The 14,296-nt window shown below is 38.5% G+C and overlaps 1 protein-coding gene across 1 annotated transcript in view; it reads right to left on the bottom strand.

Moving 5' to 3' along the window:
- atp10a (ATPase phospholipid transporting 10A) overlaps window positions 1-14,296 on the bottom strand; it is a 61,466-nt gene that overhangs the window by 28,549 nt on the left and 18,621 nt on the right. The window contains exons 7-10 of the mRNA XM_030133232.1: window positions 13,069-13,321; window positions 11,503-11,720; window positions 11,219-11,413; window positions 7,698-8,253 (exon numbers count right to left, since the gene is read on the bottom strand). Of these exons, the coding sequence (XP_029989092.1) occupies window positions 7,698-8,253; window positions 11,219-11,413; window positions 11,503-11,720; window positions 13,069-13,321 (1,222 nt within the window). The remainder of the gene's footprint in view (window positions 1-7,697; window positions 8,254-11,218; window positions 11,414-11,502; window positions 11,721-13,068; window positions 13,322-14,296) is intronic.

The raw sequence follows: 14,296 nt of genomic DNA, 5'->3' as shown, positions 1-14,296 counted from the left end.
CAGATCGCTAAAGGCTTCTTCCAAGAGGCACATGAAAGCCATCTGTCCTCACACCTAAATTAACCATGCATCTCAATATTTTCCACCAAGGCTCCTTATTACTCATCAAGCTGAGTCTACACTATAATTAGAAACATTAAATTACAACATTTGTCCTTTGCAACGTCCCTACAAATGTGCTTTATTTACCTATGATATTAATATCAGTGATTATAACTGTGTCTGGGGGATAAGGATTTGTAATAGACTCTTAAATGTGTGTCCGGTGCAGCCTCTTGGCCATCCTTCTGGCAGAGGGACGGTGCACAAACAGATTGGCTTTATCGGTCTCCTGACACAGATGCACCAGCCAACACTCAAGACTGCCAGCCATGTAATCTCACAAATAACACAACAGCTTGGAAGGCAGCGATACCCATGCACTGCCATGCAAAATTATTTTTATGGAGGGGAACAAGTGGACTCAAAACTCAGCAATCAATGAATTTGTCTTTCATAAGAAAATAAAAGTCAAACTACTGATGTTACAGAAGTTTCAGCTTAGTCACTTTTGATTGTTTACGCCAAACCTTTTCTTTTTATATTTTGGTGAGAAGTGAGGCTTACTGTGGAATTAGTCATTTCTGAAGAAATTTTTTTTTTTTTTTTTTTCAGTTTTTTGACAAACAGCTGTTGGTATATTGCAGCTTTTCACACACACAGATGGGAAAAATCCACTCAAAAGTTGAAGGATCAAATAAATGCAAAAATGTAAGACTGTACACACCCAGAATAAAAAGTTCTACATGCCACTGAGACCTACACTTTTTTAAATGAACATGAAGATGAAGGACTTAATAGTAGCCGAACACCCAGTGTGTAATTTATGCTGTTCAGGTCTCACAATCAAAACAACAAAGAAGTCATTCGACGACAAGAAGCAGTACACGATCATGACATTTTTCATCACCACTGCTGATGGAGACAGGAAAAGTAAATAATCATCATTATAACTCCAAAACAAAGGAAAAAAAATACAAAAGAAAAAGACAGATGACTCCAGTGCTAACTTTAATAACCAAGGAGGAGACTCTTGGATTTACACCAAAGAATTTGTCTGTACAGTCTGTGAACCAGGCAGAACTAAACCCACTGATTATAGGTATGTGTTTAAAGACATGTAACTAGTATGAACAGATGAGTCCACAAACATTTAGCAAAATACCTATGACAGAAGTCCACCTTGCAGAAACATTTTCCAGCTACATTCACTACTAATTATTTACCATAGTTCTGATGGGTAATAGAACCCAGCAACACTAAAATAATATTAAGCAGCTATGTGGGAATTAACAAGAGAACTGAAGGAAGCGTCTCAAAATAATGCAAAACTCACTTTTCCTAATTCCTATTATCGAGTACTTTGTTACTTTTGGGGTAAGTAATGACAATCCTAACTGTTGGTGACTCAGACTGAATTTACGCAATACCTCGTCTGTAATGAATGTTTAGATACATATATTGTGATAACATAATTTTACTTTAATGAAATATCGACACATCAACTTCAGTAAAGTGTATTTGATGGCATTTATAGTAGGGATGTACATGAATAATTAGTCAGGCAGTCAAACAGTATTTTGAGAGATGACATTTTCACCTGAGGTGCGGGTGGAAATTTATGTTTTACTTCATATTCATACTTATCCCTAATTCATGGGTGACCAAATAAAATGGGCCGTTACCTTAAAATTATATTTTTATCTGACTATAAAATTATAAACACTGTTGGAAACATTAGATTCAATGTAAATCCATAAGTCAAAAAAATATACAACATGAGGCTCATTGTTTTGTTTTTTTAGGTATTTTAATGTGGAAATATTACATATTAAGTTTTTAATATGGGTGGAGGACTTTGTGTTTTTTAAAATAACAAACAAGGAGTTCTGAAGTCGAGTGAGCTTTAAAACTAGTTACGTCATGACAAACACTTCAGTCAACAACTTCTAAGGCCCCAGGGTCTATAGTCTACTTCCATGTGCTCTGTTATTAAAGCGACACAGACCAACTCCCTCGTTGTCTGAATGGAGCCATTATGGTGGTCTGTGTTATGACGAGGCCCAACTGTGCTCTGGCTGGTTTCACCCGATGGTGAAACAGTAGTGAGTTGTCTGGGTGAAGACGCACCCGGTCGGCCATTAGAGCTGAAGATCCACACTGAGCTGAGACACATGGTGGAGGAGGAGCTGGAGTGAAGTGTGAAAACTGTCCTGAAGGAGCCTCTCTCCTCTGGTGAGCAGCACTATAGAGTGAATTTTAAGTGAAAAACTTCTGTAAATGACACACAGGTCCAGCTCGGACATTATTGTATAGAGGGCGTTAAAAATGATGAACAGTCAGCAAAGGCCGATGCCTAAATGCATGTTTGTGATGATGGGAAATCAATGCAACATATCACATTGTAATTCAGACTTGGGCCAGGGAAAAGGACAACTGAAAACACAGCGAAACAAGATGGGAGTGCTTTCTTCCAGTGATGTGTTGGATTTAGCAAGTCTTCATTCAGCGTAGGAGGATCATTTAAAGTGTTTTTCTGTGAAGCCGAGCTGCCTTGTTGAGATGAACGACCTGTCTCTAATGAACAGGAGGGAGCCACTAACCAGTCTCTGAAATAAATGGATTACACACACAACATGACAGCGCCCTTTTACTGAAAGCAGTCGAAATGAGTCACTGTAGGGTGTGCATAGGCCTCAATATGTAGCATTCTCACATTAAAGTACCAATAAAACATTAGGCCTCTGTTATGCATTTTGTTGATATGTACAATTACATTATGTCAAAAATTTCAAACAGTGGTCAAATTCAAAGCTATCTGTTACGTAACGGCCAGTTTAATTTTGTTGCCTGTCAAAAGTAACATCTCACGTTAACATTTAATATTCGTGTCCAATTAAATAGAGTCATGTCACATAGAATTTCAAAGTCATCTATTATTAGACTATATAGATTCAGTGACTACTAATGGCATGAATGGTGAAACATGCCATAATAATAATGGTAATTTAGGGTTAACAGAAGGCTTCGTGGACTGTGTGATTTGTGTTTTCCCTAAAATCATATTAATGATCATTTTAATTTGGGTTTCAGTACTGTGAGGTGCAATAACCAACATATTTTGGGCAGAATCTAAATCACACTCATGCCAAACCACTACCCAGTTCATTCAAACTAAATGCCCCAAGCGCAAGTTTTATTTTCAAACTTTGGATGCTTCAGGTGCTTGATGCAATTTTTAAAAATACAAATATGATAATATTAATTATAATTATAAAAAAAAATTAAATATAATTTCTGTGTGGAGTTTGCATGTTCTCCCAGTGTCTGCGTGGGTTCTCTCCGGGTACTCTGGCTTCCTCCCAACATCCAAAGACATGCAATAATAGGTTAATTGGTTAATCTAAATCACCCATAAGTGTGAATGTGAGAGTATTTGTTTATCTCTATATATCAGCCCTGCGATGAACTGGCGACTTGTCCAGGGTGTACCCCGCCTTCACCCCTATGTAGCTGGGATAGGCTCCAAGTGACCCCCGTGACCCTAGTGAGGATAAAGCGGGTTCAGAAAATGAATGAATGAAGGATAATAAAATGGTCCAAGTGGATTCTAAAATTACATTTTAAAAGAAACATTTAGCTAATTTGTCTTGGAGAAGGTTCTCCAGAGTCCACAACTATGTAGCAAAGTGATCCACAATATGTTACAACCCAAACAGCATGTAAACCTGAAAACTCTGTATTCAGTAACACCACAACATTTATTAGAGTGTCCAAACAAAGTGACTGAGATCATAATTACCACCAGAAAAACGGATTGTGTATATCTAGACAGGATCTCAATAGAACTCAGCATATAAAAACGATCAGCGTTACTACACTTCTGTTCAATTTGAAGCTACAGTTGTTGGTGATGATCACTTCTATTTTCAACATCAACTTATTTTAGAGTAGAGCTGAAAAGATTACATTCAACAAAATATATGACAAGTGATTTATATTCTTTATATATAAATAATAATTGCACCATGTTTCTTTTGAAGAACTGCTGCTTTGATTATTTAATATCACATAAAGTTTAATACCTGTGAGATATGTTCTGTTTCGACAGTCACATAATAAAAATAGTCCTTAATTGCTGCCACACAAACAGTGTGTTGTATGGAGCCTTCAGTCTGTGTGCTGAAACAATCCTTGCTAAGTAGCCGTGGACAGATGTCTGGTGACCGTGTACAAAGCATTAGTGAAAAGTGCCTCTGTGGCTCTTTGTGTGCCTGGAATACTAACAACCTGCTACACCTTTGCCATTACGACGGTAAAGAACTTGAAGAGAGCAGAACGAGGTCTTTAATCACACAGGGAAGAAAAAAAAAAACACAGGGAAGCCTGGAAGTTTTTTTTTTCCCAGCAACCAATCAAGGCAGGCTTTGAGTTTAGCAGCAGTGACTTGCTCTAAAAATACGAGTTGTTACATAACATGAGCCTATATTTTTACATCAGTGGAAAGCATGAATGCTTGGGGTGAAGAGGGCGAACCCTTGAGTGTTGTAGAAAGGCAGAGACCACCTCCATGTGCAGGCCCTGCCCTGTGTTTGTCTACACAACTGCACTGTTGATGACAAGTAGCCGCTGGGATTGTTGCAATTACTATACAACTGCCCCATTATGTTTATTGATGTTACTTATTCATCGACACTAATCATGATAAATCACTGTCATTCAGTTGAATAAAGATATGACAAAAATGTCATTTGTCTATCATAGTTTCCACGTTGTTTCCCACTGTCTGACTTCTGCCTGGTCTTCTTTACAGGGGGTATATACAGTGTTGATTTTCCACAAGCTCAACAGCAGGGGAAGTCATGTACCAGAACACACTTAGGACTACTAAAACCACTAACGAACCAGCATTATGTATCCACAGACTGTATCACTCTCTAAAAGTACAAAGCTCACAGTTCACACACATCTGTACTATTGTATTATGGGATCATCCAGTTTCCTTCTTCAAACAAAAACTCAGAGTTGGTTATTTAGGCTGTCGCAGTAAAGTCTGAACCGTGGCACAAAAGAAGGCAAAAATTAGCAAAGATAATAACATCACATAATGACGTTTTACCTTCCTGAGCTTCATAAATCAAAGTCATCTATGTAGAAGAGACGCTGTGATTTCATCAAACTCCATTCTTTTCATTTAGAGCTGTGTCCAGTGATGAAAACAGCAGCAGTGCTTCTAGTTTTTAATCACTGTCACTTTCTTTAACTCTAAAAGTGGTTTCATGGCAGTTCTCAGCCTATCTCGTCACTTTCTGATGCTTTGATTAAAGGCCCTGTGGTGTTAGTTTTCCACACCATTGCAGACCAACAGAGTGACTCACTACTCCTTCTAGTGGTCACATAAATCCACCAGACTGTTGGTGTAAATATATTCAGTTCACATCTTTACAGTACTGCACATTGGCATCTTTGGCAAAACTTCAGGACTCTATTCTACACAATTTAGTCATAGTTGTAGGTAATTTGTTAAAAAGCAGAAATACTACATATAGCTTTAAATGACTCAATAGGTACAACAAGCAATGTTCCCAGTAGACAGCCAAGTTATCAACAAAGTACATGTGTATTTGTACAAACATTACTGCCTCTGAGATAATGTTCAATGTGAATTGCAGTCATTGTGTCATTTGACCACAACCTACTTCTGTTTCCAAGAGCATTTAATAACATAATTTCACAGTATGACAACAATCCAATAGAGATGTATAGGTCAATATTTGGCTCCGCTGATTAGATAAATGACTTTGCTTGTCTTGTTCTACCCCAGTGTGATTTCATGTAAACAAAGCAGCTTAACTGGCAATATCAATAGCAGCAGTTTGATGAACAAAAACCTGCTAATAAAACCAAATGAAGAATTAAGTCTAAGATTGCAAATGCAGCAGTGAGACAGATTTTATAACCAAAGACATGTTCCTCTTCAAACTGGTAGAGACCAGAAAATGCTAATATGCCATGGTAAGTTACAAATGTTTTTCCATAGCTGTTATTCTCCATATTTATGCCAAGTGTTGACAAAAGGCTGTAAATGTCTGCCAAAGTGTCAGAGCACTCAAATACAGTTTTCAAATCAGCTTATTGTTCTTTTATTAAGATAATATTCACCGTCAGTTACAAGTCTTTATGATTTATAAAAAAAAAAGGTATTAGCCATTATTTTAATCCCAAAATTATGATCTATAGTTAGAAAAACAGTGTCAACTGAAAGAGGTTAAGGTTAAAGGCTGAGGTTAACTTGCTTTATTATCCCTGTAGGGAAATTCAGTCTCTGCATTTTACCCATAATACACACACACACACACACACACGCACACACACACACACACACACACACAGTACCTAGCATTAGCATATAGCACACACACACACACACACACACAGTACCTAGCATTAGCATTAGCATATAGCACACACACACACACACACACACACACACACACACATTAGGAGCAGTGAACTAACACTGAAGGCACTCAGGGACCAAGTCTAGATCTTCATCAGCACAGTGGTCAAGGGCACTGACAGGAGAATTAACCTAAATGCACCTGTTTTTAATGGTGAGGAAAACTGGAGCACCGAGAGGAAACCCATGCAGCGCAAAAACAATAGGTTAACTCAACAAAGAAATGCTCCGGTCTGACATAAAATCCAACATGGAATCTTCTTGCTGTGAGGTCTAAGTGGAAACAAATATGCCACTGTGTTTTTAATTGAAATTAAAAATAGGACCAATGGCCCTGCATCTCACTGGCATGTTCTATCAAGGATCAATAATAACTTGAATTCGTGAGGTTGTCAGAGTCCTGAGGTCTTAATGCAGGAGATCAATCTCCCAATGGAGTGGGTGGTACTTTCACTGGAGGATAACTCAACAAATTAAATGAAAGTCCATGTATGACTTCCTGTCAGTGCTCAATAGTGACAATATTGATATCTGTAGCCATTTCCATGTTATAAGCCATCAAAATATAGCTCATTATAAGTAAAGGGAAATATTTAATATTCCAAAAATTCATGAAAAAAATCTAAAATTCTCAAAACTGTGAACGAACTCTGTAGACATTGTCCCAAGGAAGCTTCATAAAAAATGTGAAATGAATCCGACCAGTAGTTCTGGAGAAGAAGCTTGTTAAAATCCAGACATTGGTGGACCCAAATGAAAGTCCATACATGACTTCCTATCAGCGCTCAGTAGTAATATTGATATTTCTAACCATTTTCATGTTATAAGCCATCAAAATATGGCCCATTAGTAAAAGGCAAATTTTAAAAATATAAAAAAATTACAATTTCTCAAAACTCAACACCCTTTGCAGACACTGTCCCAAGGAAGCCTCATATAAAATATGAAATGAGTGCGACCAGTAGTTTAGTCGAGAAGATGTTTGAACAAATTACTAACGAAATTGACAACAACGAAGACAACAAAGATGACACCGGACACAGCGGCTTCACAATAAAACCATGCTCATGTGAAGAGTAAATTACATAATCTGGGGTCACCTGACACAGAGTTACACATTATAAGATACAGCTCTGACATTCATCAGGAATGGAGAAGCCCCACCAGCGGACAAAACAAACTGAGTGTGAGTTCTCACCTGTGTTGGGGGGTTTGATGAGGTCCATGATGACAGAGTCTGCTCCTTTAGTGTAGACAGTGATCTGGTCGGTGAGCGGATGCCGAACCACCACAGACATGCGTTTCCTGGTGGAGTCGAAGCCCAGTGTGTGCAGCAGCTCAAAGCTCAGTTTCCCCAGGTGAGGCAGTTCCACAGTCACCTGGTCCGGAAGCCGTCCCACCAGGGAGCACTTGTACGCTCTTGCGGCGTAGACCAGCGCAGCCTCGTCAGGTGACTCGGCCTCATACCGCAGCTCTCCCTCCGCTACCGCCCAGGCCTTTTCACTGTAACAGGGCGGAACGGGGCTGAAGGTGTGCTCCAGGTTTGGAGGCTTCTCCTCATCCAACTTGGTGAGCGTGCTCTCTGCAGAGGGGGAGGACAGGATGCTGGAGCAGCCCCTGTTGGAGGAGCGGTTAGTGATGAGGCTGGATGAGCTGCTGCTGTTGGAGCCTGAGGTCAGCCTGCTAGGCGTGAAGCGTTTGATGAAGTCCTCGATGGTCTTCACGGGGGACTTCAGCTCAAATCTCATCCTGACCTGGAGGTCAAAAAGCCACAAATAAGACCAGTCAGTCACACACAGATATCCAGTGTTGGGGAGCCACTAGTTACATGTGACAGTATTGCATGTTAGATAATTTTTTCACTCAATTTAGGACATTTGTTAGAATATTATTTCAACTGTAATAAATGACTTTGTTGAGCTGCAATACAGAGTAACAAGTAATCTGTTACATGTCAAATGTAACCTTCCACCTATGCAAACTCCTTCACAAATTGGATACTGATGTGGTGCTTCAGAAAAGAAAGCTATGATGAAAATGCATTTTCTGGCTTTAATCCTTCAGCCAGTCCTTTATCCCAAGGTGGTGCAGTACAAAAGCTGAGAGAGTGACTCACTTGAAGCTCTTCTGGCAGTAGAGCCGCATTTCTCACACATAAACTGTATAAATCATTCAGGTGTTGGGTTAGCCACAAGGGCATCGTAATAAAATGTGAACAATTACACTGGCACACAGGGAAAAAAAAAAGAAATAAAACACGGCACAAAAACAGAAGAGATACTGGATCAAAGCCAGCTTTTCTGTGCGGATTTACATTTCCTTCCATTTTATCAGATAACCCCCAAACAGAAACACAAAGTACAGTAATGTGTCACGGATTTGTGGCCCTGACTGACAGGACGGTGCACCATGCAGCGTGGACAGGAGAGGATATCACCTCTGAACAGGACAACCACACCCAGGCTCACCCAAAACAAAACAAAGCACGGATACACAACAGTGACTGGAGCGAACACATCAAAGATTCGGTCAACAAAACAGTGGAAGCTACGTGCAGATGGGGCTTTATGAGAGTTTTTGGAGGGTTTTTGTGTTTTCTGAGATTCTGTTTTTATTGGAAAGCTTGTCAGAAAAACAGACCACAAATTTTATCCTTTATCTCAAAAGATGGAAACTACTCCTGAGGTGTTCAAAAGAAGGAAAACAATAACCCAGAGCTTGTATAAATGCTTGGAGAGATATCAGTAGAATATTGAACCCACTATTGATTCTACTTATAGTACTCTTCATCTTTGTAAGTATTAATCATGTTTCATAACCAATCCCAGGAAAAAGAAGAAAGTAGCTTACAGACCCAACAGTGAAACAAATTACAACGGAGCAGCGCTGATAAATTATGGCTTTGTCTGCAACACAATGAGAATATGTGCAATAGTCACAAGGCAACAGAATCACAATGAATAAGAAAATCCTTTTATTTACACACACCATCAGACACAGCTTCAGCTTGTTGTCAGCTGCCCTCAGATTAATCCAGTATGCAGGAAATGTGAGGATTGGTTGGATTTTTTGCAGGATATAGTGGTAATAATAGTGTAGTTGACTCTGTATTGTACTACACTGTTGGAAATAAAGTTGTAATAATTTAGTTTTCAGACACACTCCTCTTTTTATTCCTATTTATACATATCAGTAATCATCTTTGACCAGGTGCAATGATTACATACACTTTATTAATCAGGAATATATCACATTGTCACAATCATTTCACGAGGAGAGATCACAATTTTATGGGCAACAGTTTGTATTAAGTATAATAAAACACACCATGTTTAAGGAGTATGTGCATCTCACACCCTTTGATTTATTAGGAAACATTTCTGCATTAAAATATATACAGATGATAGACCTATGTTATTGTGGACTCACATATCAAATACTTCCAATAATGTTCAAATTCAGATGAATCTGTAATTTAATCCTCTGTAATGAATTGTTAGTGTGCTTGTCTATCAATGTGTTGTATTATTCGCTGATGTTATGTGATGGCATTTCATTAGAATATAATGACATAATGGTCATAATACTTTGTGACGCTTGTCTTTAAACCTGTTTGAGTCATATAACATAGAATCTTATTAACTGTAGTGGTAGAAATGACTCCCATGATGCCATGCTGATTCACAACATAATCTACTACTACAGGCTTTTCTCATTTCTTGATTCTAGGCCTCCTCGAGTCCTTGCTCTTCCTATTTGTGACCCAGAAATCAATCTCAGGGTTGCATTTTTATGGATGTTTTAATTCCAAAGGAAGAATGGGGAGGCTGGCTAGAGGAGTTATGACCGAGAGTATCCTCAGCGGAAACCTTCTCAGCAAATGGACCTGCGATGTCTCAAAGAAGTATGTCACACATCTGGACTATACAAACCACAGCAGGAGCACACATTTAAATACTAAAGATTTCCTTCTTCGGAAGTTGTATCAGTAAAACGATCCAAAGATCAAACGAGTGTATTTAATAAAAGAAAAAATAAGTGACATTCCTACATACTTTGACGCATTATGCCATGCTGTGAATTGTTAAAACACAAACTGTTCTGCTCCTCTGACAGATAATATAATAGAGCATTAAAAAGTACCAGATGATGCAGCAGTTCCACACATCATTTCATACCAAAATGACAACTCAGAGGTGACAATGTCTAATTCTGTTAAATGCTTTTTGCCTCAGCTCCTTGCTCCTCTGCTCACATCTCAAGTGGGAGGGATTACAATTTAGGAGATACAGACTGGGAAATTTGTTACCGTTTTGACTGAGGGTTAATAACAGAAGTCACATAAAATACCTAAACAAAGAGAAACAGAATTTTCCTCTATATAATTAGCAATTTTCAAGTGTTAGTCAAGTGCATGAAAACAAACAAGATAAAGGTCTGACGAGGGAGAGAACCTAGTATAAGTTACATTCTCTTGACTCTGGCTGCAGAGTACTCTGTTAATGTAATCCTGTCAGGGCTGTATAACAACCTGCCAGAGGACACACAAAGTGAGACAGCCGTGAGTAATGTCATGTGATGTGAAGACTCACTTAAACGGCTGCAGTTACTGTAAATAACTTGAAATAAAAAAACAGCTTCTATTAAATCTAGCTGCCTTAAATGGGATGAGGTCATTCTTTACAGAGCAGGAGGAGCGTATCCCTCAGAGAGTTTTACCTTCTGCCGTGGCTGGTTGGGGGAGGACACCACCACCGTGTTGCAGATGGTGAGAGCGATGAAGAAATCAATGATGTCTGAGAGGTCAGAGGGCAGCTGGGACATGGGCTGGCTGTGGAAGCGCATGAAGTCCATCTGACTGCTGCATTCATTGACTTTGTCTAGGAGCTGAGGGTCGGGGGTGATATCTTTCTCCTGCAGGACAGAGGAAGGTTTATCAGTGAGGAGCAGATAGCGCGAAGAACGAGGAGAACGAGTGTGGCAGGACAGTGAGGTCCACTGACCATGGGGCTGCTGAAGGCCGTGTGTTTAGACAGGATGCTGGCTCGCTTGGCCTCCGCTCGGCTGCCCGTTCTCCGGTGGGACTTGGTGCTCTGGGAGCGTAGAACCACCCGGGCGCTCTGGTGGCTCGTCACGCTGTCCCGTCTGGGAAGGGTCCCACCATGAGATGTGCACTCCTCTTCCTCAGAGTCCATCTCCTGGTACATAGCAAGTCTTCTGGCTGCATAACACAGACAGTAACAGTAAAACAGTGGCTGACACACTGGAGTTTCCACAGCAACAGAAAACTAAGATTTATGAATGAATAATTAAGAACTAAATCCGGGCCCATAGTGTCAGGTGATTCTTACGTTGCAATATACAAAAATATAAGGTGATGGTGTTTGGAGGTGGTTCATAATGCTTTTATACCTAAATACCCTAAACTGAATGTGCAGTGGTATGAACATATAACCTTGTTCAATACTGGTTGTTGGTTATTACTAGTGCACTATATCATGTATTATACTTATATATCTTTGTGCAGCATTTCAGGCAGCTTGCGTTGTTTTAAATGTGCTATATAAATAAACTTTACCTTGACCAATAGTTTGTTAATCTGAAAACAAAAATTAAATAAAAATGTAAAGATAAATTTTTGTTCTAGACCTTTGAAAAAAAATTACATCTATGTATTTAAACAATGTAAATACATTTAAAAAATGCTTTTTTTCATTTATAGTTTTTAGATTAATCTGGTCATCCTTTTGAAAAAAATATTTTTTCAGTTTCACTTTTGATATTCTAGTGTTGTTTCACTTGCAGAGTTTATGTTATACTTCCAACTCTATCCATTTTAAATAAGAAAAAAGGATTTCACATTTTCTTACATTATTATTTCAACTGACAAAAAGTATTTGAAACTGTAAAAATCAGTTTTTTCTTTACTTTAATACCTATTGAGACATTTGATAAATAATAGATGATTCTTTCTGTTGCAGATTTATTTATGAAGATATATACTTTTTTTTTTTTACATATTTATTCCATTTATTTTAGTTTTTTCCTTTACTGCAGAAAAAATAGCTATGACTGTATGTCTGCAAACATAAAAACATTACATTATGGTATAACATATAAATGATGCACAAGTGAGAAATTACGAAAAGTAATTCTTCTGAAGAATTTGTGAAGAACTCCAAAACTGATGTAATATTTGACAAAAAAGTTAGATTTAATTGACAAAAAATAGTTTTCCATTACTTTTTTCACCAAATTAACACACTATTGGTCCAGATTTGACTCCATCCAGCTGCAATTTCTAAAGAAAACACCTCAAATTCAGAAATTATAAAGGCATAAAGACATTAGAACAAAACAACTTGCCCAGATTTCACCACATTTTCAAACACCATTCACATTCCTTATTCTTAACAATCTTCAAAAACTACAATGAATTGAGTATTTTATGGCCTAAATTTCAGATGATTGGATTTTCAGACTTTTTAAGGCTCTTTGTGGACATGCAGAAACCCTGTAAATGCATCTGCTCAGGGGGTGGAGGGTGCTTTAGTGCCATTTTGTCTCACCATTGGCATCATGCGAGTATTCCACCCCTGCCACCGTGCAGCGACGAAACACCATCTTGTTCTCGGTCAGGGTGCCCGTCTTGTCAGAGAAGATGTACTGCATCTGGCCCAGATCCTCAGTGATATTAAGAGCTCTGCATTGCAGGTGAGAGTCGGTCTCCTCGTCGTACAGATCCATGTCCTGGTGAATGAAGAACACCTGGCAGATCTTGACAATCTCAATCGACACGAAAAGGGAGATGGGTATCAGCACCTGGGAGAAGAGAAACACACAGATCATGTTATTACACCAGAGAACAGACTGTCAGTCAGTTTATTGAAAATACAGATCTGGAAAAAATTAACACACCACTCAAAAGTTCCAGACTTTGAAGCCCTACTGAAAACTTCTGGAAAGTGATCAAGAGGAAGATGGATGGGAATATGTGATCAAACGAAGCTGAGCTGCTGCATTTTTGCTCCAGGAGCAGCGTAAAACAGCCAGAAGCAAAAAAAAAAAAAAAAAAAAAACTGGAGGAGATACACATGAACACTGAGAAATCAGGGTTATCCTCATAATTATTTTTGATGATAATCATCCAGTTATATATAATTAATCTGGTGAAGAAGCTAAAGTACCTTTGAAGGAGAATTTACTTAAACTCCTATTGAAACCTATCAGTGATGTAGCTCTACTGAATTGCTGTGTTGTTGTATTACTAAAATGGGCTGACAGATTGAATAGAATAAAATGATCTGTCTTTGAATTAGAAGCAATAGAAACAGTCATTGGAAACTTTAATGTAAATACACAGTAGTGTTACTGTACATGAGATTGAACTTGTGGTCTTTTTGAACGTCTTGGTCTCATGTGTATGTTCACTTGGTGTTGTCTTCCTCACAGGACAAACAGCACTCATGACTCCAGACCAATCATAACAACTGTAAGGACAGCGCTGCATTCGGGTGCATTTGAAGAGTTATTTATCATCCCAAAAATCTTTCAACCACTTCTTTCAAATCAGTCTGTAATAATTAATTGTATCTAGTCTGGTCTCAGTCTTAACTTGGTTAAGGGGGGGTCTTGACTACAATACTACACACTCAAGGAACTAAAGCTATAGTAAATGTATTTCACTGTGGAATGTTATGTATAATTTTTTCCAGTGCTATACTATAGATGGTCCTGGTGTTTCAGTCAGACTTCCTACAGGTCAAAATCATAAAACTGCATATACAGTAAGACGGT

This window comes from Sphaeramia orbicularis, chromosome 4 (genome assembly GCF_902148855.1).
Source record: "Sphaeramia orbicularis chromosome 4, fSphaOr1.1, whole genome shotgun sequence".
NCBI classification, from domain to species: domain Eukaryota; kingdom Metazoa; phylum Chordata; class Actinopteri; order Kurtiformes; family Apogonidae; genus Sphaeramia; species Sphaeramia orbicularis.
This window is presented reverse-complemented; position numbering and strand designations above follow the sequence as displayed.